Source organism: Hemiscyllium ocellatum, chromosome 12, assembly GCF_020745735.1.
Source record: "Hemiscyllium ocellatum isolate sHemOce1 chromosome 12, sHemOce1.pat.X.cur, whole genome shotgun sequence".
Lineage (NCBI taxonomy): Eukaryota > Metazoa > Chordata > Chondrichthyes > Orectolobiformes > Hemiscylliidae > Hemiscyllium > Hemiscyllium ocellatum.
This window is the reverse complement of record NC_083412.1, coordinates 20,218,991-20,243,092: the sequence shown is the minus strand read 5'-3', so window position 1 is coordinate 20,243,092 and position 24,102 is coordinate 20,218,991. Positions and strand designations below refer to the sequence as shown.

The following is a 24,102-nucleotide window of genomic DNA, read 5'->3' as shown; positions in this document are numbered from 1 at the left end:
CTGCTCCATGTTCTAGACACCTGTGATATCAGCAGTTATGTATTAAAAAATATTTATTTTCTATTAATGTGACCCTTGTTTAACCATTCCCGCCAACTTAGTTTCTGTGCTGTTTACTTTTATTAAACACGTTCTGTCCATAAAATATATATAATTTGAGAAGTAGTGTAATGGGTGAGTGATGCAGTATTGAAATTTGTAGACTGAATCACTGCACTATCTAACATGTTCATGCAACAGTATGGGAATATGAGATGACCTATTAATTCTTATTTCTGCTTTTGACCCCTGATGACATCTGGGTAGTCGGTGTCAGCACTTGCTCCTATCTGCAACCCTATGCAGTGCCCTTGGGGCCAGAAAGCATTCGCTGGATACCTGGGCTCTGACAAAAGCAAGTGGGAGGTAAGGTTACACTACTAGCGAAAAAAAAAGTGATTTTTTAAGTTCACTTGTGGTTTTCTTTTAACAAGTCGAAGGCATTTCTAAACTAAGGCATCATACTGCTTTTTGTTTTGGTATCTTCAATGTTCTCCCAACTTACGTACTATAAAACACATAATACTAACAGGTGCTTAAACTAATTCATACAGAGGCCTTTATTTAATTCTGTATGAACTGCCTTTGACGTTTGTGTGAGATGGAGTGTTTGCTTCTGTCTACAGTAAGCAACAGTCCAAATTCAACATGTAGCACTCACCCAGTGAGTGGAGTGAGGAGCTTTCTAACTTACCTGGAGCTAATTCAAACCCAAGAACCCTGATACCAAGTCCTCATCCAGTCCTGAGCTTGTATTGATAATCAATAGTGGTCTTTCTGCTATACTGTAGCTCCCAGTTGCTTTTATGTACATTTCTAAATTCCTTTTTGAAGCTTTTATTTAATTTTAAAGAAGGAGTTGCTTTCCAAACTCTCTTTTAAAGCTGTGATGATAAAAGCAAATGGGAGGTAAGGTTACATTACCAGTGGGAAAAGCATGTTCAATTTTTAAATTCACTTGTGATTTTTTTTTCTAGCACTTTAAGGGCATTTCTAAGCTATGACCTCATTAAAATGCTTTCATTTTAACTCTTTTTGGTGGCACCCTCATTGGGCTCCCCAAGGCTGACAAAACAGTTCTCAATATAAAAATGCTAATTCTGTTTTGGGGCTGACCATCGACTGTACCATGGCAATGCATCTGTGTTCATTATTGACCTGCTGTGCCACTTAGTAAATATGTGGAAACTACATTTCTTCTGAGAGGTAAGATGTTGGGACAAAAAGCAATTCTTACCATATGTTTGAATTCCTTGTGATTGGCAGTCTGCACAGATTAATTTGAGTTTCCTATATTTAAAAGGTGTGAGCAAGCATCAAAGGTGTTTGTAAATAAGCAGATGAAACACTTATGCCTGACTATAGCTTGTGAAATTAATTTCTCTATTTCCTGTAGGCCTTTGATGCCACTTGCCTGGCAAAAACCTATTCGGGACCTCTCCTGGATATTCTTGTTGACCAGGGCAAGGATGATCAGTTCCTGGCTGCAGGACAGTTACTCCCTGATAGCTTCATCACAGCTTGTACTGACAAGAAAATACCTGTTGTTTTTCGGCTTCAGGAGGTAGGTGTGACCAGAGTTTGAATTAGTCAAAACAGTGTGATTATTTTCCCATTCCAACGTGTCTCAATGATTTTAACCATTTCATGTTTTGCTATTTCCAGGGATATGACCATAGCTACTACTTCATTGTGACATTTATTACAGACCATATCAAGCATCATGCAAAATACCTGAATGCTTAAAATCCTGAATGACCATCTCAGCTGTGCCTTTTTAATCATGTAGCAATCATAAAGCATAATCTCCATGTGAAGAATTAGCTGTTCCCAAGATGATGAACATTATCTCCCTTATCTCCATGTGGTGGCTGGCAGGATTTGGACAATTTATTGGGCCTGTGTTAATCTGTTTTCAGTATAAGAATGGGCCCATGTCCAAATTAAATCACTGTACTTGATTTGTTTTTTTGGAAATCCAATATCATGCCCATACCAACCCAACAAAGACAATCTGTGAGCACACCTTTCAAATAAAGTCAATTAAACAGCAGGTTGACTTGATGTATCTTTCTTTGTAGCAACGCATTGCTGTCATCTCAGTGATCCCGACGAGGTGTATTCACCTCCAGCTCCTGTGCCAGCAGACGTAGAGTTGGCAGAGATTCAGACAGCATTGACAGCTTAAAAGAATAACACTCTGGGTAATCTGTAATAAATTTTCAACAAGAATTTGAACTGAAATATTCTGAGCAACCAGAGCAATTCATAACTTGGCCACAGATTTGAAATATTGACTCACAGTAGACTTGATCGTATTTGGTGCGTGGGTTCCATCACGCAGATTACAACCTATGGTGCTTTAACGTAAATCCATCTTTCTGTTGCGACCATTACAGCTGCTCAATGGAGCTGGCTCTCTTCAGTCACTGTTCAAGTGGCTGAATTGAATCCCGTGGTGACTAGAGGAAGCACCACTTTCGATCTGAAATTAACAGGGTCAGATGACAACTATGGGCATTTCCCACTAGTAAAAAGGAGCAAAAAAGGCAGGAAACCCTGCTACCTCAATTGCTCTTTCCTGCCTACCCTTGCTGACTGATATACAAGTGACAGATCACCAGGGATTTCAACATAAGCCCTCTCACATACATAGTCAGTATATTCTCCTGGGCAAGAATCATACCTGTAGACCCACAGGCTAGAAGTCATGCTGCGTGTTTGTATTTGATGAGACTACACATGGAGAACGGTGCCCAGCTTTGCTGTCCTTACTGAAGGAAAAATATAGTTCCCTTGGAGGGTGGAGTGGATCCTCATTTCCCCTTCCCCCACCTCACCCTAGTTCCAAACTTCCAGCTCAGCACTGTCCCCATGACTTGTCCGGACTTGTCCTACCTGCCTATCTCCTTTTCCACCTATCCACTCCACCCTCTCCTCCCTGACCTATCACCTTCATCCCCTCCCCCACTCACCCATTGTACTCTATGCTACTCTCTCCCCACCCCCACCCTCCTCTAGCTTATCTCTCCACGCTTCAGGCTCACTGCCTTTATTCCTGATGAAGGGCTTTTGCCCGAAACATCGATTTCACTGCTCCTTGGATGCTGCCTGAACTGCTGTGCTCTTCCAGCACCACTGATCCAGAAATAGATGTTGAATGGCCATTTCCTGTATCTGGAGAGTCTAGAACAAAAGAACATAGTCTCAGGATTTTTCAGAATGGACCGAGGAGACATTTATTCACTGAGTTATGAATTGCTGGATATCTTTATCCCAGAGGGCGTGGATATTTGGACCTAAAGTATACTCAAAACTGAGATTGATGTATTTTTGGGCACTGAGTGAATGGAGGGATCAGGGAGTGTTACTGAGATCACAGATCATTCATTCTGTTTTTGAATGAAGGAGTTAGCTTGAGGAATTGTGTGGCTAACTCCTGACACATGGCATTGATATAATTGAAAGATCTCAGTGTGTGTTTTGAAGAAATAATGTTGCCCTTTCTTTGTTCTTCCTTTTCCCTTGCTTTTTATATCTGTCTATTTGTGGCTTTTCAAACCCATTTGAGGCATGGGCCACCTTCACATTTTGCCACTTCAGAGGGAGTGGTTGCCTGTCTCAGAACTCCAGCTGGGAGTCAGGGGTATAGTTCATTCCATTTTTGTGCACAACACTTGTGCCAGACTGGGATGGCGGGGTTGGGAGATCTCTGTAACCAGCTACATGTAGTGTATTCTTTATTTCCCTGAGCTTAGTAACCAAGCTGTAATGCTTTTGTACCATTGGTTTGAAATGCATATATCTGGGAAGGAAGTGGGATTTTGCATTGCTAAGCCATTAGAACCTAAAATTAGGAGGAATACTATCTTTAGACTGTACCAGTCCTTAGTATGGTTGCATCCCACAACTGTTAAGACGGAAAAAAATATAGACCAGGACAGTTAAAATGATACATTGTCTTCAGATACTTGGCTGTCAAGTTGAGTAGAAACACAAGGTAAGTTTTCATTTATCCAATAACTAAATGAATTAAGGTTGTAAACTGATGGGAGGGTATAGATTCTGTGCTGATGGACTGTATGTTGGGATGAATAGAGACAGGGGAACAGTGCAAGATGTTAAGCTATATAAGTAGAGTTAAGTTTGGTATTAAAAGGTATTTCACTTATTACTAAAGTAAATGGAGAGACAGTGAGAGGATAATTTCATGCTTAAAAAGGTAGCTGGGAAAGGGTCCTTACATATGTTAGCGTGGTTTCCAAGAACTCTCCAGGAAGCCTGGTGAGGTTGAACAGGAAACTTCCCAGAATGTTGTCCGACGTTAGGCGTTGAGTGCAGGTCTGCAAACATGAATATTCATCCAGCAAGGACCTGTGCACTCCTTTTTCAGTATTGCTTTAGCTGCTAATCTTTGGTCTGTGTGTATCCGGATCAAAAAAGGTTCTTGGCTGTTTCTAATCTTAGGTTTCTCTGGATCCTGTCCAGTGTCAACTCTACCTCCGTTTCCAAATTGGTTTCAGAAGTGAGACTTGTTCCTTTGACTGGCCATTACATCCTGCAGGTTTAAAACACCAAATGAAAAGTTAAAAGGAGTTACTTATGTAAACTTTCCAGTATGACTGTAGGATCTTCTTATTTCTTGATTTAACACGTTCCGGTAGTTCTCCTTTTAATGCCGCAGTTCCGTTCCAGCGAAACCTCGCTTAATAGAAAATAATGGAACCAATGGGAAGAGTGGGGTTAGGGGGTGGACCAGCAATCTATAACACTCCTAATCACTCAAAAATCATCCAAAAGCCTAACACAAGGTATAGCAAAGCCTGAATGAAGGTTTAAATCATAATTATTAATGAAACAAAAATAAATTTAACACATTACGTTGAAAAAAATGTTGTTAATGCAGGGCTGGAAAGTGATCATCGTCACCAACTTGAGGTGCAGTTGTGGTTGCAGAAGTGGATGGCTGTATTTTTTTTCATTCACAGGATGAGGGCATCACTGTCTAGATAGCATTTATTGCCCATCCCTAATTGCCCAGAGAGCAGTTGAGAATCGACCACATTGCTGTGGGTCTGGAGTCACACGTAGGCCAGACCCAGGTAAGAATGGCACTTTCCTTCCCTCAAGGACATTAGTGAACCAAATGGGTTTTTACAACAACCAACAGTGGATTCATGGTCATCATCAGAATCTTAATTCCAGACTTTTTACTGAATTCAAATTCCACCATCTGCCGTGGCAGGATTCGAACCTAGGGCCCCAGAACGAAGCGTGCAAAACGATTGCGGCTGGGATTGCGCTATTGTGAACAGAGGTGTGCATTCTCGAAAATACCGTTCCTTAATTCTTCAGTGATGTTATAGCCAAATCACGCTGCCGAAACACGCTTTATACGAGAACCACCTGTAATTAGATTTGCAGACACAGAACGGTCTGTTCACAAAAACAGCATTTCCTCATCCATGGTCATGGATAGTGTATAGCAAACCTTTAATGCATTCTTAAACTCAAAGTTAAAAATCACACAACACCACGTTATAGTACAACAGGTTTATTTGGAAGCGCTAGCTTTCGGAGTGCTGCTCCTTCATCAGGTGGTTGTGTTGTCCAGATTTTTAATTTTGTCCACCCCAGTCCAACCCCGGCATCTCCACATCATTCTGGAATTCAGTCCTTATCTTTTGAGTCTCATTTTGGTGAACAATGAAGTGAGAAACAAAATACCAAGACAGCCTGAATTTAGTAAAGAATTAAAAACTGCAGAGTTTTTATCATACTTATTAACATCTAGAAAATGGGATTTACCATTTTCCTTTGCATTAATGGCAACCCTACTGTTTAATATATCAGTAAGCTGACCCGTAAACTAGAGAGATCAGGTGTAACAATTGTGATTTATTTTTAAAACAATGACAGTTGCTTTTAGTCCTGTGGTTTACTAAAAGTACGTGTTCCACGCTCTATTTAATTTTTTTCCTTCTTCTATTCTAATTATGGCATTTATCCTAGGATCCTCTGGGAAGCTAGGGAGGAGATAGCGGAGCCATTGGCCTTGATTTTTATGTCGTCATTGTCTACGGGAATAGTGCCAGAAGACTGGAGGATAGCGAATGTGGTCCCCTTGTTCAAGAAGGGGAGTAGGGATAGCCCGAGTAACTATAGGCCAGTGAGTCTCACTTCTGTTGTGGGCAAAGTCTTAGAGAGAATTGTAAGTGATAGGATTTATGAACATCTGGATAGGAATAATGTGATCAAGGATAGTCAGCATGGTTTTGTGAAGGGCAGGTCGTGCCTCACAAACCTTATTGAGTTCTTTGAGAAGTTGACTAAGGAGGTGGACGAGGGTAAAGCAGTAGATGTGGTCTATATGGATTTTAGCAAGGCGTTCAATAAGGTACCCCATGGTAGGCTAATGCAAAAACTACGGAGGTATGGCATTGAGGGTGCATTAGAGGTTTGGATTAGGAATTGGCTGGCTGGAAGGAGACAGAGGGTAGTAGTTGATGGAATAGGTTCATCTTGGAGTGCAGTTACTAGCGGTGTTCCACAAGGATCTGTTTTGGGACCATTGCTGTTTGTCATCTTTATAAATGATCTAGAGGAGGGGCTTGAAAGCTGGGTAAGCAAATTTGCAGATGACACGAAAGTCGGTGGAGTTGTGGATAGCGAAGAAAGATGTGGCAGATTACAGCGGGATATAGATAAGTTGCAGAGCTGGGCAGAAAGGTGGCAAATGGAGTTCAACGTAGCTAAGTGTGAAGTCATTCACTTTGGTAGGAGTAACAAGAAGATGGATTACTGGGCTAATGGTAGGCTACTTGCTAGTGTGGATGAGCAGAGGGATCTTGGTGTCCATGTACACAGATCTCTGAAAGTTGCCACCCAGGTAAATAGTGCTGTGAAGAAGGCATATGGTGTACTGGGCTTTATTGGTAGAGGAATTGAGTTCCAGAGTCCTGAGGTCATGTTGCAGTTGTATAAGACTCTGGTGCGGCCGCATCTGGAGTATTGTGAGCAGTTTTGGTCGCCATACTATAGGAAGGATGTGGAGGCACTGGAATGGGTGCAGAGGAGGTTTACCAGGATGTTGCCTGGCATGGTAGGAAGATCGTATGAGGAAAGGCTGAGGCACTTGGGGCTGTTCTCATTGGAGAAAAGAAGGTTTAGGGGAGATTTGATAGAGGTGTACAAGATGATTAGGGATTTAGATAGAGTTGACAGTGAGAACCTTTTTCTGCTAATGGAGTCAGGTGTTACTAGGGGACACAGCTTTAAATTAAGGGGTGGTAGGTATAGGACAGATGTTAGGGGTAGATTCTTTACTCAGCGGGTTGTGAGTTCATGGAATGCCCTGCCAGTAGCAGTGGTGAACTCTCCCTCTTTATGGTCATTTAAGCGGGCATTGGATAAGCATATGGAGGTTATTGGGCTAGTGTAGGTTAGGTAGGCTTTGGTCGGCGCAACATCGAGGGCCAAAGGGCCTGTACTGCGCTGTATTTTTCTATGTTCTATGTTCTATGTAATGTTAATCAACATTTCCATAAGGAATAAAATCAATTTCCCTGCTTTCATATTTGTTCCAGCTACTGGAGATTGAGCCCCATGCATCGGTACTCAACGTTAACATTGTTAAAACTTTGTTCTGTCAGTACTTTGTAGACTTAGAATTCCATGGACTGTGCTTGTGATGCTGGGATCTTACAGCAGATTTCATCCTGGACTTCAGGAAGCCAGTTGATAGATATCACTCACTTATCATGAGCTGAAACTACAGGTAGTTATAAAAGTGCCAACTATTAAAGCACATCTGATTGTAAATGAAGATGTGATGACAGCAACAAGACTCTGGTCAAAACAGATAAACAAAGGTGGCAGCTCAAAGAGCTTTGGGAATCACTGTAATGTGGGAGATGGCACTGTTCTGACTTTTCTTGCATAAAGGGAGCTGAGAGATTTTGTTCTTTCACGAGCGTCACTGGCTTTTATTGTCAATCCCTAATAGCCCAGAGCCAAATTAAGAGACAACCACATCACTGTGGGTTTGGAATCACACGTAGGCCAGACCAGGTAAGTAGGACAGTAGGGTAGGATGTCACATTGGTTTTGTACAACAATTGAGTGGTCACTATTAGGCTCGCTCTTCTAATCCAGAGGTTTCATTCATTTTAAATCTCACCACCTTGGTGGTGAGGTTCAAACCTATGTCCCCAGAATGTTAGGCTTTGATTCTGAAGGGAGATTAGAGAGAGTTAGGCAGGAATTTAAAAAGAAGATCCTCGAGAGTAGTAATATCTGGATTACTCCCAGTGCTACGAGCTAGCGAGGGCAAGAATACGAGGATAGAGCAGATGAATGCATGGCTGAGGAGCTGGTGTATGGGAGAAGGATTCACATTTTTGAATCATTGGATTCTCTTTTGGGGTAGAAGTGACCTGTACAAGAAGGACGGATTGCACCTAAATTGGAAGGGGACCAATATACTGGCAGGGAAATTTGCTAGAACTGCTCGAGAGGATTTAAACTAAACTAATAAGGTCCAGGAGGTGAGTGGGTACCAGGGAAAGAGATCAATGTGAGACAGGTACAGTTGAGAACAGAAGCGAGTCAAACAGTCAGGGCAGGTAGAGACAAAGCAGAGAACAAGGTAGGACTGATAAACTGCATTTATTTCAATGCAAGGGGCCTAACAGGGAAGGCAGATGAACTCAGGGCATGGTTAGGAACATGGGACTGGGATATCATAGCAATTACAGAAACATGGCTCAGGAATGGACAGGACTGGCAGCTTCATGTTCTAGCATACAAATGCTACAGGAATGTTAGAAAGGGAGGCAAGAGAGGAGGGAGAGTGGCGTTTTTGATAAGAGATAGCATTACAGCTGTCCTAAGGGAGGATATTCCTGGAAACAGATCCAAGGAAGTCATTTGGGTGGAAGTGAGAAATAAGAAAGGGATGATCACCTTATTGGGGTTGTATTGTAGACCCCCTAATAGTCAACGGGAAATTGAGAAACAAATTTGTAAGGAGATCTCCGTATCTGTAAGAATAATAGGATGGTTATGGTAGGGGATTTTAACTTTCCAAACATAGACTGGGACTGCCATAGTGTCAAGGGTTTAGATGGAGAGGAATTTGTTAAATGTGTACAAGAAAATTTTCTGATTCAGTATGTGGTTGTACCTACTAGAGAAAGTGCAAAACTTGACTATTGTTGGGAAATAAGGCAGGGCAGGTGACTGAGGTGTCAGTGGGGGAGCACTTTGGGGCCAGCGACCATAATTCTATTAGTTTTAAAATAGTGATGGAAAAGGATAGACCAGATCTAAAAGTTGAAGTTCTAAATTGGAGAAAGGTCAATTTTGATGGTATTAGGCAAGAACTTTCAAAAGCTGATTGGAGGCAGATGTTTGCAGGTAAAGGGACGGCTGGAAAATGGAAAGCCTTCAAAAATGAGATAACGAGTCTAGAGACAGTATATTCCTGTCAGGGTGAAAGGGAAGGCTGGCAGGTATAGGGAATGCTGGATGACTAAAGAAATTGAGGGTTTGGTTAAGAAAAAGAAGGAAGCATATGTCAGGTATAGACAGGATAGATCATGTAAATCCTTAGAAGGGTATAAAGGCATTTGGAGTATACTTAAGAGGGAAATTAGGAGGGCAAAAAGGGGACATGAGATAGCTTTGGCAAATAGAGTTGAGAATCCAAAGGGTTTTACAAATACATTAAGAACAGAAGGGTGACTAGGGAGGGAATAGGGCCCCTCAAAGATTAGCAAGGCTGGATGTCTTGAAACGCATAAAAGTGGATAGATCCCCAGGACCTGATCAGGTGTACCCTAGAGCTCTGTGTGAGGCTAGGGAAGTGATTGCTGGGCCTCTTTCTGAAATATTTGTACATTCGATAGTCACAGGTGAGGTGCTGGGAGACTGGAGGTTGGTTAATGTGTGTCACTGTTTAAGAAGAGTGATAAGGACAAGCCAAGGAACTATAGACTGGTGAGCCTGGCATTGGTGGTGGGCAAGTTGTTGGAGGGAATCCTGAGGGACGGGGTGTACATGTATTTGGAAAGGCCAGGACTGATTAATGATAGTCAACGTGGCTTTGTGTATGGGAAATCATGTCTCATAAAAATGCTTGAGATTTTTGAAGAAGTAACAAAGAGGATTAATGAGGGCAGAGCGGTAAATGTGATCTATATGGACTTCAGTAAGGCGTTCGACAAGGTTCCCCATGGGAGACTGATTAGCAAGGCTAGATCTCAACAAATACAGCAAGAACTAGCCATTTGGATACAGAACTGGCTTGAAGGTAGAAGACAGGGTGGTGGTGGAGGGTTATTTTTCAGACTGGAGGCCTGTGACAAGTGGAGTGCCACAAGGATCGCTGCTGGGTTCTCTACTTTTTGTCATTTACATAAATGATTTGGATGTGAGCATAAGAGGTACAGTTAGTAAGTTTGCAGATGACATCAAAATTGGAGGTGCAGTGGACAGCAAAGAGGGTTACCTCAGATTACAACAGGATCTAGACCAGATGGGCCAATGGGCTGAGAAGTGGCAGATGGAGTTTAATTCGGATAAATGGGAGGTGCTGCATTTTGGAAAGCAAATGTTAGCAGGACGTATACACTTAATGGTAAGGTCCTAGGGAGTGTTGCTGAACTAAGAGATCTTGGAATGCAGGTTCATAGCTCCTTCAAAGTGGAGTCGCAGGTAGATAGGACAGTGAAGAAGGCATTTGGTATGCTGTCCTTTATTGGTCAGAGTACTGAGTACAGGAGTTGGGAGGTCATGTTGCGGCTGTACAGGACATTGGTTAGGCCACTGTTGGAATATTGCGTGCAATTCTGGTCACCTTCCTATTGGAAAGATGTTGTGAAACTTGACAGGGTTCAGAAAAGATTTACAGGGATGTTGCCAGGGTTGGAGGGTTTGAGCTGCAGGGAGAGGTTGAACAGGCTGGGGCTGTTTTCCCTGGAGCGTCGGAGACTGAGGGGCGACCTTATAGACGTGTACAAAATTATGAGGGGCATGGATAGGATAAATAGACAAAATCTTTTCCCTGAGGTGGGGGAGTCCAGACATAGAGGGCATAGGTTTAGGGTGAGAGGGGAAAGATATAAAAGAGAGGGTGCACGTGTATGGAATGAGCTGCCAGAGGAAGTGGTGGAGGCTGGTACGATTGCAACATTTAAAAGTCTTCTGGATGGGTATATGAATAGGAAGGGATGTGGGCCAGGTGTTGGCAGGTGCAACTAGATTGGGTTGGGATATCTGGTCGGCATGGACGGGTTGGATCGTAGGGTCTGTTTCTGTGCTGTACATCTCTATAACTCTATGACTTAACTCGTCCAGTAGGCATGATTTGGAGGTGCTACCTGATGAAGAGGCAGCGCCTCAAAAGCTAGTGCTTCCAATTAAACCTGTTGAACTATAACCTGGTGTGGAGATGCCAGTGTTGGACTGGGGTGTAGAAAGTTAAAATAAAATCACATAACACCAGGTTATAGTCCAACAGGTTTAATTGGAAGCACTAGCTTTTGGAGTGCTGCTCCTTCATCAGGTGGCTTTGTAGTATAAGATTGTAAGACAAAATTTATAGCAAAAGTTTGCAGTGTGATGTAGCTGAAATTATATATTGAAAAAGACTGTGAAGTCTCATCTTTTGTTGGTCTATAATCTGGTGGTGTGTGATTTTTAACTTCATCCAGTGGATGGAGCCAGAGATTAGCAGCAGGATGTGAGTGCCCTGGCACATTATACAGGCAGGTAGGTGAGCTATAAACAGGCAAACCTGGTACTAGGGAAATATACATACGGCAATAAATTCATAACTTAACTAGTTAAACCACCTGACATAACTAGATGTAATCATTGTGTGGTATTTCTAAAGTTACTTTGTTAAATAAAGCACTGTAAGGACAGCAGGACAGTGATGTGCAACAATTGGGGACCACTGTGAGTCACAACGACCACGTTCAGTGTCTGCAGCTCAGTTTGATGAGCTGGAGTCCAAGCTTCAGATACTGCAATGAGATGGCTAGCAATCTGTACACTTTGTTCCAGGAAGCAGTCACAACTGTTAGACTATAGGTACTGCAAAGTTAGTGAGGGACAGGAAGGTATAACTGCACCACAGAGCAGGTATCACAAAGCAGAAGCTAGCACTGGAGGAGCCTCAGTATTGCACTTGTCAGCAGGCGTAAAGTTTTTATAGTGCTTGTAGGCAACAGCAGAGACTGTGATACGGAAACTACTCCAGTAAACGGAGTTAAAAGGAATATAGCGGATAATAACATTTAGGATAGATATTGTGCCTGAGAGTGTGACATTCAAAGACTGTGCTACCTACCTGGTGCCACAGTTAGGAACATTTCCTCGAGAGGAATTTGTTATGGGAGGGAAAAGGTCAGGTCTACATGGGTACAAATAGCACAAAACTAAGAAAGAGGCTTTACTAAGAGGGTATGAAGAGATAGGGACGCAGCACCTACCTTCAGATTACTACTTGAACCAATGACAAAGTGGTCTGAGGGAATTAAGAACAGAGAGTTGAACGTGTGGCTCAAAGGTTGTGTTGGGAGAAATCGGTTTTGATTCACACTAGTACTGTGAAAAGAGCGAGCTTTCAATTGAACTGCACTGGGACCAGCATACTGGCAAATTGGAGAGAGGCCTTTCAACTAAATATTAGGAAGGCAAGGCAGTGTTCACCTGAGGGAAAGATGTAAAGGCAAAGAGAAAAGACAAGACAATGGTGCAGGTCAGCAGTATGGATAACGGTAACCCGGAGGGCCAGGATACAAAAACAAAGTGCAATAGAAAATAAGATTGCAGTAGGACAAAATGGCAAGGCAGAAATCAAGACATGATTAATATTAATATGTGCAGCATTTATGTCAATATGGATGAATTGATAGCAAGTAGAAATAAATGAGTACATGATAGCTATTGTAGAGATGTGGTTGCAAGGTGACTAAACTGGGATTTGAACATTTAAGTGTATATGACATTTTAGAAGGACAAAAAGGAAAGGAAAGGGAGGTGTGGAAGTTCTGTTAATAAAGGATAAGGTCAGTGTTGTCTGGAACAGGGTGTCTCTCAGACCCCATAAACTTGTCAACCAGTGTGCACAATATTAATTTACCCAGGAACCTTAGCATGCATCGGGAAAGGACAACACAGCACGAGTCTACAGTCAGCGGAACAGGTCGCAACTTTATTTGAAGACAACAAAGGTTAAGAGTTAGACGTTTCACTTGTAACAACTCTATTTCTAACTATCCAATCCTTTAGAAACTTAGAATACTTCCCAGATACTCGTAACTTTTGCTGGTCTGTTGAGTTGTTGAGTCTGTTCCCCTCTTCATGAATTGATTCTCTCTCTGGTTTGACAGCGAGCTGTTCTGGTCACTGCTGTTTTTCGATGTACCTCGAGGTAGGCTGGAGAGTTGGGGGAAGGTGGGGGGGAGCCCTCAGTCCAGCTGGGCTGGATTTGTATACCCTCCGAACTACCTTCTGGAATCTTCCACGCACTTGACTAATCAGAGGTATCAAATTAATTTGCTTTATCACCTTGAACTACTATTAATAACTCTTGATAGCTTGCTGAACAGCAACCCCTTTGATATGTCTGCTCTTGGGCCTGGAAGTCTGCTCTTATCCCAGAATATACACCTGGTCTTTTGTCTTTCTGAGGCATGTCTGCCCCATGCAGTGTGTGTTTGTCAGGAAGGGTTGAATTGGCCTTTCACACTTCCTGGTGTGTTCTGCTGCCTCTCTGGTTTCAATTTGTCTGGGCTACGATCTTGTGAGAACCTGTCCCCAGGCAGAATTATCTCTCGTTGTCAGTCCTGGCTCAGGAATTCCCAGTAAGCTTTGCTTTCTGGCCAATTTTGATGTCCTTTTTTATTTCCAATTGCTGTGCCTATATTTCTGGATTTCCCTCTTAATGATTTTTATTTCACTTGAGCAGTTGCAAGTTGCTACCTCAGTACAGTCATGAAAAAAAATTAAAGCCAGAATCAGATAAGGCATGAATTAAATTTGAAAAGGACACAAGGAAGCTACAAAGGGGTATCAGTGGGTTAAGTGAAGATGTGAAATTGTCCATTTTGGTACGAATACAAAAAAAAGCATATTATGGAAATGGTGAGGAATTGCAGAACTCTAAAATACTCGGGGATCTGGGTGGCCTTACACATGAATTAGCTTCAGCAAGCAATTAGTTAAGTTGACAGACAAACTATAGCAAGGAGTATTGAATACAAGCATAAGGTAGCTATGCTTCAGTTAGACAGAGCATTAGTGAGAGAATATCTGCAGGAATCATGTGCAATATCAGTCATCCTACTTAAGGAAGGATGTCAAATGCATTGAAAGCAGTTCAGAAGAGGTTTACTAGACTAACGTGGATTGGGTGGGTTGTCATCTGAGGAAAGGTTGGACAGGCTGGGTTGTCTCTGCTGCAACTTAAAAAAGGTAAAAGGTGACTTGGTCGAAACATATAACAGACAGACATATTGACAGACATCGTTTGTGTCCTCTTTGGCCACAGGTGAGGTCCCAGAGGACCAGAGAATAACCAATGGAATTGACAATCCTGTGAGTCTCACATCGGTGTTGGGAAATTATTGGAAAAGATTCTCAGGGACAAGATCTGTACGCATTAGAAGCAAATGGACTTGTTAACAATAGGCAGCATGGTTTGGTGCGGGGGAGGTCGTGCCTCACTAACTTGATCGAGGTGATGAAGATGATTGAGGGAAAAGTGATTGATGTTGTCTACATTAACTTTAGTAAAGCCTTTGACAAGGTCCCTCATGGCAGACTGGCACAAAAGGTATCAAGGGGGAGCTGGCAAGATGGATACGGAACTGGCTTTGTCATAGGAGACAGAGGGTAGCAGTGCAAGGGTGCTTTTCAGAATTGGAGGGCTGTGATAGTGATGTTCCAGTGACTAGTGGGATCAGTGCTGGGACCTCTGTTCATGATCTACATGATTTTGGAGGAAAACGTAGCTGGTCTAATTAGTACGTTTGCAGATGATACAAAGATTGGTAGAGTTGCGGATAGTGAGGAGCATTGTCAGAGGATATAGATCAGCTGGAGCCATGGGCAGAAAAATGGCAGATGGAGTTTAATCCAAATAAATGTAAGGTGATGCATTTTGGAAGGTCAAATGCAGGTGGAAATTATACAATGACTGGCAGAACCCTTATCTGGGTGCGCAGGTCCACTGATCACTGAAGGTGGAAGCGCAATTAGATAAGGTATACAGAAGGCCTATGGCATGTTTGCCTTTATTGGAAAGGGTATTGCATATAAGGATAGACAAGTTATGCAGCAGCTTTATAGAACTTCAGTTAGGCTACAATTAGAATATTGCATACAGTTCTGGTCACCACACTACCAGAAGGATGTGCATGGCTTGGCGAGGGTACAGAAAAGGTTTACCAGGATGTTGCCTGGTTTGGAGGATTTTAGCCTTGAAGGAAGGTTGGATAGACTGGGTTCGTTTTCATTGGAATGCAGGAGATTGAGGGGTGACCTAATACAAGTTCATAAGATTGTGAATGGCAAGGATAGAATGGAAAGTATGTGGTTTTTTTTCCCCAGGGTGGAGGGGTCAATTACTAGGGGATACAGTTCAACATCTGAGGAGGGAAGTTTAAAAAGAGATGTGTGAGGCAAGTTTTTCACACAAAGGGTGGTGAGTGTCTGGAAGGTGCTGTTAGAAGTGGTGGTGGAAGCAGACACAATAGCAGCATTCAAGAAGCACCTAGACAAAGACAGGAATAGGAAGGGAATAGGGCAGGCAGAGTCGGAGTCCTGGAATGCTTTTAAGGCAGAGCTAGGTAGATTCTTGATGACAAGGGGGTAATTGGTTACAGGAGAAAGTGAGGACTGCAGATGCTGGAGATCAGAGAGTGTGGTGCTGGAAAAGCACAGCAAGTTAGGCAGCATCCGAGGAACTGGAGAATCGACATTTTGGCATAAGCCCTTCATCAGGAATTGGTTACAGCAATACAACCAATGTATCAAGCCTGCTCCACCATTCAATATGATCATGGCTGATCATCCACTCAGTACCCTGTTCTCGCCTTCTCGACATACCTTTTGATTTTCTTAGTGTAAGAACTGATATCTACATGTTTCTTAAACATCTTCAACTTTTTGGCCTCAACAGTTTTCTTTGGCAGAGTATTCTACAGGCTGAAGAAAGGCCTACCCCATATCCTTAAGCTGTGACACCAATTCTGGACTCCTCAGTGATTGGGAACATCCTCCCTATGTTTATCCTGTCTATTCCTGTTAAAATTGTATAGGTTCCTATGAGATCTGCCCCTCATTCTTCTAAGTTGCCGTGAACATAGTCCTGGAGTAAAAAGTGAGGCCTGATGAAGGGCTCTGGCCCGAAACGTCGAATTTCCTGTTCCTTGGATGCTGCCTGACCTGCTGTGCTTTAACCAGCAACACATTTTCAGCTGTGAACATAGTCCTGGCCGATCTAGCCTTTCTTCATATATCAGGCACACCATCCCAGTAATGCTGAACCTCCATTGCATTCCTTCCATGGGCAGAATATTCTTCCTCAGATAAGGAGACCAAAACTACAGACGATAGTCCAGGTGTAAACTTACCAATACCCTGTACAGTTGCAGTAAGACATCCCTGCTCCTGTATTTGAACTCATTCACTCTGCCGGCCACCTGCTGCACCTGCATGCTTACTTTTAATGACTGGAGTGCAAGGACATGCGGGTATCGGTGCACCTTCCCTTATCCCAATCTATTGCCAAATAATAATCTGCCTGCCTGCTTTTGCTATCAAAGTGGATAACTTCATGTTTATTCACTTTATATTGCATCTGCCATGTATTTGCCCATTTACTCAACTTGTCCCAACCACAATGAAGCTTCTCTGCATCCTCCCCATAGCATACCTCCCACCCTGCTTTGTCTCATCTGCAAACCTAGAGATTTGATATGCTGGTTCCTCATCCAAATCACTAACATATATTGTAAAAGCTGAACTCCAAGCACTAATCCCTTTGGTATCTCACCAATCACATTTATTTATAATTGTTATTTCCTGTCTGTCAACCAGTTCTCAATCCATTTCAGGATTTCCAATCCCATGCACTTTAATTTTGCATATTAATTTCTTATGTGGGACCTTATTAAAAGCCCTCTGAAAATCCAAGTAAACCACAACCACTGGCTTCCCCTTTCCACTCTGCTAATTACATCCTCAAAACACTGCAGCAGATTTGTCAAGCATAACTTCCCCTTTGGAAAACCATGCTGACACAGTCCTATCTTGTCACTCCCTTTCAAGTGTTCTGCTATTGCATCTTTTACATAGGATTTTTCCCACCACTGATATCAAGCTAACCAGTCTAAAACTCGATGTTTTCTCTCTGCTCCCTTCTTAAATAATGGAATTATGTTTGCTATACTCCAATCCATAGGAATTGTTCCAGAGTCTGTAGAGTTTTGGAAAATGATCATCTCCAATTTCTAGGGCCTCTTCGTTAGGTATTCGGGGAACATTATCCCGAGGGATTTATCTACCTTGTTTCTTTATTTTCCTCAACACCACTTCCCTACTAACATTCTTTCAATTCCACCTTCTCATTAGGCTCTAAGTCCTCTGCATACTTCAGGCATGTGATTTCCATTGTGAAGACGGAACTAAAACATGTATTTAACTGGTCAGCCATCTCTTTGTTCCCCATTATATATTTCCCTGTTTCTGTTTGTAGGGGCCCTATATTCATCTTTTATAATCTTTTCTCTTCACATACCTCTAGAAGCTTTTGATATCATTTTATATATTCCCTTCACGCTTACTTTCATATTTTATTATCCCCCTCTTAATCAATCTCTTTGCCTCCCTTTGCTGGAAGCTAAACTATTCCTAATCCTCAGATATGCTGCTGTTTGACCAAATTGTATGCCTCTTCCTTGGATTTAATGCTATCCATGATTTCCCTTTGTTGCCATTGTCTGATTAAGTTTCCCATTGTGTTTTTATGTCAAACTGGGATGAATAACTTGTTGAACAAGCAGAAAACTAGGCACTAGGATATATGACCACCAACTAGTCACAAAAAGACATGTCCCACTATCACTAGTAAGCTTACCTCACAGATGAGGAAGGACACTACTTTGACAGGGACAACTCATCCATCCTAGGACAAGCCAAATCGAGATACGCATGATAATTCCTAGAAGCATGACACTCCAACCGGAACTCTATCAACAAACACATCGAAAAGTTTTTTCAATAATATTTTTTTTAAAAAACACATCGATTTGGACACCATCTACCACCCTCTGAGAAAAAGAACAGGAAATTACATCACCAACCCAACGAAACATAAATAGAAAGCGGGACATAACACCAGCGCTTCACCAGAGGCGCACTGAAGATGTTACCTAGTATTGTGATGAAATGGCTGAAAATGAACCTTCCAGCTTAGTGAGCTAACCTACATTCAGAACCTCAACCAGAGCCACAAATCTTCTCAAAACTTGCTGTTCTCTCCCAATGATCACTCTTTATTTCCCAACCTTTTATTTTCATGCTGCTTAAACATACTGCAGTCACTTATTGCTGAAAGATTCTGTGATCATAGTTTCCTTCCTTGCTGTGCATTTCTGTGTCCAAAGCAGCAACCAATTTAATCCCACATTTCAGCTGCTGCTCTGTAGCCTTGTTAGATCTGTAGAGTCATAGAGATGTACAGCATGGAAACAGACCCTTCGGTCCAGCTCATCCATGCTGACCAGATATCCCAACCCAATCTAGTCCCGCCTGCCAGCACCTGGCCCATATCCCTCCAAACCCTTCCTATTCATATACCCATCCAGATGTCTTTTAAATGTTGCAATTGTACCAGACTCCACCACTTCCTCTGGCAGCTCATTCCATACACATATCACCTTCTGCATGAAAAGGTTGCCCCTTAGGTCTCTTTTATATCTTTCCCCTCTCCCCCTAAACCTATGCCCTCTAGTTCTGGACTCCCCCAATCCAGGGAAAAGTCTTTGTCTATTTATCCTATCCATGCCCCTCATGATTTTATAAACCTCTATAAAGTCACTCCTCAGCCTCCGACGCTCCAGAGAAAACAGCCGTGGCCTATTCTGAAATAGCTCAAATCCTATAGCTGAAATCCTCCAACTCTGGCAACATCCTTGTAAATCCTCTCTGAATGCTTTCAAGTTTCACAACATCTTTCCGATAGAAAGGAGACCAGAACTGCACGCAATATTCCAACAGTGGCCTCACCAATGTCCTGTACAGCTGCAACATGACCTACAGGAGTCATCTGCAAATTTACTAACTGCACCTCTTATGCTAACATCCAAAACATTTATATAAATGACAAAAAGTAGAGGACCCAGCACCAATCCATTGGTCACAGGCCTCCAGTCTGAAAAACAACCCTCCACCACCACCCTCTGTCTTCTACCTTTGAACAGTTCTGTATCCAAATGGCTAGTTCTCCCTGTATTTCATGAGATCTAACATTGCTGACCAGTCTCCCATGGGGAACCTTGTCAAATGCCTTACTGAAGTCCACATAGATCACATCTACTGCTCTGCCCTCATCAATCCTCTTTTGTTACTTCTTCAAAAAAACTCAATCAAGTTTGTGAGACATGATTTTTCACGCACAAAACTTATCATGATCAAGTTTTTTTTAAATAAAGTTATGTTATGAGGGTTTCTGGCTCTCTAATTCTTGAAGACAGAGAACTCCAGATCATCTTCATTTTTGAGTGAAAGCACTACCATTTGAAACCACTTAAAATCTCTTACACTAAATCTATGCCCTGATTATGGACCCATTAACCAGAAGGAAAAGAGCTTTCTATTGAGTTTATCTAGTCCCTTCATAATTTTACACATTTATATCAAGTCTACCCCCAGTCCTTGCCAAATGCCATTAGCCAATCCAATCTTTCTTAAAAAATTCTTCAGTTTGGGCAACTTTCTCACAAATCTCCTCTGTATCCTCTTCTGTGCAATCATATCTTTCCTATAATGTGCTGTCCAGAACTGCCGAACATCAGATTTGACCCAACTAGTGGTTCTCTTTTATTCTACTCACTTGTTAGACATAAGCATCATTGGCTATCACCCTAGTTGCCCTTAATAAGGTGATGGTGAACTGTCTTCTCAAACTGCTGCCGTCCACATGTTGTACATTACCCACAATGCCCAGGAGGTAGGGAATTCTGGGATTTTGACCCTGCGGCAGTGAAGAAATAGCAATATATTTTCAAATCAGGATGGTGAGTGGATTGGAGGGGAATTGTAGGGGGTGATATTCCCATATATCTGCTACCCTTGTCTTTCAAAATGTAAGTGGTCATGAGATTGGAAGATCCTAAGGATCATTGGAAAATTTCTGCAGTGAATCTTATAGATAGTACACACTGCTGCTACTGAGCATCTTGTAGATAGTACACACTGCTGCTACTGAGCATCGGTGGTGGAGGGAGTGGATGTTTGTGGATGTGGTTCCAATCAAGCAGGCGGCTTTATCCTGGATGGTATCAAGTTTCTTGAGTGTTGTTGGAGCTGCACCAATCCCGGCAACTGGGGAGTATTATATCACAGTCCTGACCTGTGCCTTGTAGATGATGGACAGGTTTTGGGGGAGTCAGGAAGTGAGTTACTCAGAGCAGTATTCCCACCCGCTGACCTGCTCTTGTAGCTACTGTGAGAAAGTGAGGCCTGCAGATGCTGGAGAGTCAAAATTGAAAAGTGTGGCACTGGAAATACACAGCAGGTCAGGCAGCATCCGTGAAACAGGAGAATCAAGATTTCAGACATAACCCCTTCATCAGGAATGTGTAGGGTGAAGAGGGCTGAGAGATAAATTGGGGGGGTGGGGTGAGGGGAAAGTAGTTGGGTGGAGCGATAGGTGGATGCACCTGGGGGTAATTGTGATAGGTCAGTGGGGAGGGTGGAGCGGATACACGTGAAGGAAGATGGACAGGTCAAGAGGGTGGTACTGATTTGGAGGGTTGGATCTAGGATGAGGTGGAGGTAGAGGAGGTTTGGAAATTGGTGAATTCGATGATGATACCATGTGGTTGATGGGTCTCAGGCAGAAGATGAAGCTTTTATCCTCCAGTTGTCAGGTGGCTTGGATTCAGCAGTGGAGATGGCCCAGCACTTGCATGTCCTTGGGGTAATGTGAGGGGGGAATTGAAGTAGTCAGCCACAGGGCGATGAGTTGTTGGGTGTATGTGTCCCTGAAACACACTAAACAGACACAGGTGGGTGGATGTGCAGGAAAATCGCTGTTGGATGTGAAAAGTTCCTTTGGGTCCTTGGACGGAGGTGAGGGGGGAGGTGTGGGCACAAGTTTACACCTCTTGTGGGAGCAAGAGAAAGTGCCGGGAGTAGAGGGTGAGTTGGTGGGGGACGTAAAACTAACAAGGGAGTTATGGAAGGAACTGTCTCTGTAGAACACAAATCGGGGTGGGGAGAGAAATAGATCTCGGGTGGTGGGGTCTGATTGTAGGTGGTAGTACATAGCTACTGTGTTTATGTGGCTAGTCCAGTTGAGTTTCTGATCCATGGTAACACCAAGGATTTTGATAGTGGGGGATTCAGTGATGGTAACACCATTTAATGTCAAGGGGTGGTGGTTAGATTGGCTTTTATTGGAGATGGTCATAACCTAGCATTTGTGTGGCGTGAATGTTACTTGCCACTTTTCAGCCCAAGTCTGGATATTGTCCAGATCTTATCGCATTTGAATTGCTTCAGTATCTGGAGGTGTCATGAAAGGTGCTGAACATTGTGCAATCATCGGCAAACATCCCCACTTCTGAACCTTATGATGGAGGGAAGGTCATTGATGAAGCAGCTGAAAATGGTTGGGCCTAGGGTACTATCCTGAGGAATGCCTGCAGAGATATCCTGGAGCTGAGGTGACTGACTTCCTACAACTGTAACCATTTTTCTGTGTGTCAGGTATGACTCTAAAACACTGGAGAGTTTACCCCCAGTGCCTATTGATTCCAGTTTTGCTAAGGCTCCTTGATTCCACACTTGGTCGAATGTAACCTCAATGTTAACTTCCGCCTCCCCTCCCCTCTGGAATTCAGCTCTTTTGTCCATGTTTATGAGACTGTAATGAGGTCAGGAGCTTAGTACAGAGCCTGAACTTGGCATCAGTGAGTAGGTTGTTCCTAAGCAGGTACTGTTGATGATACCTTCCATTACTTTACTGATGATCGAGAGTAGATTGCTGCGGCAGTACTTGGCTGGGTTAACCTACTTTCTATGTACAAGACATACCTGGACAATTTTCCACACTGTAGGGTAGATGCCAAGCCAACAGCTTGGCTAGGGCATCACCACATTCTGGAATCATATAATGCTTACAATGCAGACAGAAGCCTTATAAGCCAGGACAGGTGAGGATGGCAGATTTCCTTCCCTGAAGGATATTAATGAGCCAGGTAGGTTTTTCCAACATCGGGCAGGGGTTTCATGCTCATCAGTAGATTCTTAATTCCAGATTTTCTAAAACCTGAATTCCAGTACCACCATCTGAATTCAAATCTGGGTCCCCAGAATATTTGCTACATTTCTGGTAATACCACTAGGCCATCGCCTCCGCAATACACAATTCCAGAATAACTCCCAAGTCTAGTTAGTGAAGGCAGTATGATGTTCTGAGCACCCTTGTTCCCCATGATCCCTCAGTATCCTATCCTATATTGTGCATTCCTTTGCCTTGTTTGCTTGTATATCCCATTATTCATTTAGCTGTCAGTGAAAATTCAGGTGTACCTGAGGACATTCAGGGAAGCAGTCCACCACAATGTATACAATCATACAATGGTCACAACACAGAAGGTCATTAGGCCTGTAATGTCTGTGCTGACATATCACAAGCATTCAGAAGCTTGGTACTGTCAGTGACAGTTTTCACTGCAACACTGAGCGTCCAGCTCATTCCAGAGGACAGCATTATCATTCAAAAAGCATAACGTTCTGAAGAAAGGTCATCAGGATGAAACGTTAACCCTGTTTCTCTCTCCACAGGTGCTCCTTGACCTGCTGAATATTTTCAGCATTTTCAGTCTCTAACAATATCCGTGAATTGGCAATGCACAGATGCATCAGGTAGGTCACCAACTGGTTTCTTAACAGGGAAAGTACATTCTTCCTGTTACTCATTGAAAAGTGCTTAATCCGAGCATTTTCCCAATCTCCAGCGTGTTGGTAATACTATCCACGTGGTTCATTCTATACACTTGCATTGACCTTCAGAAAATTCCCCCAATGTTTGGATGGTCATTGGCCAACTCTTTGCCGTTGAGAAGGTGGTGGTGAGCTGCTTTCTTGAATCACTGGTCTGAGAGATGTACTGCACTCCAGGATTTTGACTCCAAGTCAGGATGGTGTGTGTGGCTCAGAGGGAACTTGCCTGAGGTGGTGTTCCATGCATCTGCAGCCTTTGTTTTTGCAAAGGACATAGGATTGGAAGGTGCCTTGACTTAAATGCTTAAATCTTAGCTCATTTAATACCAAATCTCAATTACCGTTATGCCTGAATAAAACAGCTTCCTAAAGTGAAACAGTTCATCCCCAAGTTCCCTAACTAGCAACTGATCCTTGCAGAAAGTAACCTGGTTGTCAATAAAATTTCCTTTTCCCTGGACTTACATTCATAATTCCCTCAGTCTTTGATCCGTAATATTATAAGTTACTACAACACTTCACTATTTGATGCCTTTTGAACTCGTACCCATTAATTTTACCTCTTAAAAATAAGGCTACTTCTATCAACTGTAGTGACTGAATTTCAAAAACATTCCATTAGCTGAGGCGTGGTTTGGAATGCCTCAGGGTTATGAAAAATACAAAATAAAGGTATTACATTTATATACTATAATCCTCTACATTTGTTTCTGGAACTAACTTGATTTGAGTAAAAACTGAGAGCAGCTTATTAAGACAGCAAACAGACAAACATATGTACAGTTCAAAGCCCACAATACCTCCTTGTAATTATGG

The 24,102-nt window shown here is 42.6% G+C and overlaps 1 protein-coding gene across 2 annotated transcripts in view; it reads left to right on the top strand.

The window, feature by feature from the left end:
• The window catches only part of esd (esterase D/formylglutathione hydrolase), a 45,095-nt gene extending 43,003 nt beyond the window's left edge, over window positions 1-2,092 (top strand). For both annotated transcript variants that reach the window (XM_060832918.1, XM_060832917.1), the window contains 3 exons: window positions 307-405; window positions 1,436-1,603; window positions 1,705-2,092. In XM_060832918.1, coding sequence (XP_060688901.1) covers window positions 307-405; window positions 1,436-1,603; window positions 1,705-1,785 — 348 coding nt within the window. In that variant the 3' untranslated portion in view covers window positions 1,786-2,092. The remainder of the gene's footprint in view (window positions 1-306; window positions 406-1,435; window positions 1,604-1,704) is intronic.
• The last annotated feature ends 22,010 nt before the right edge of the window (window positions 2,093-24,102 follow it).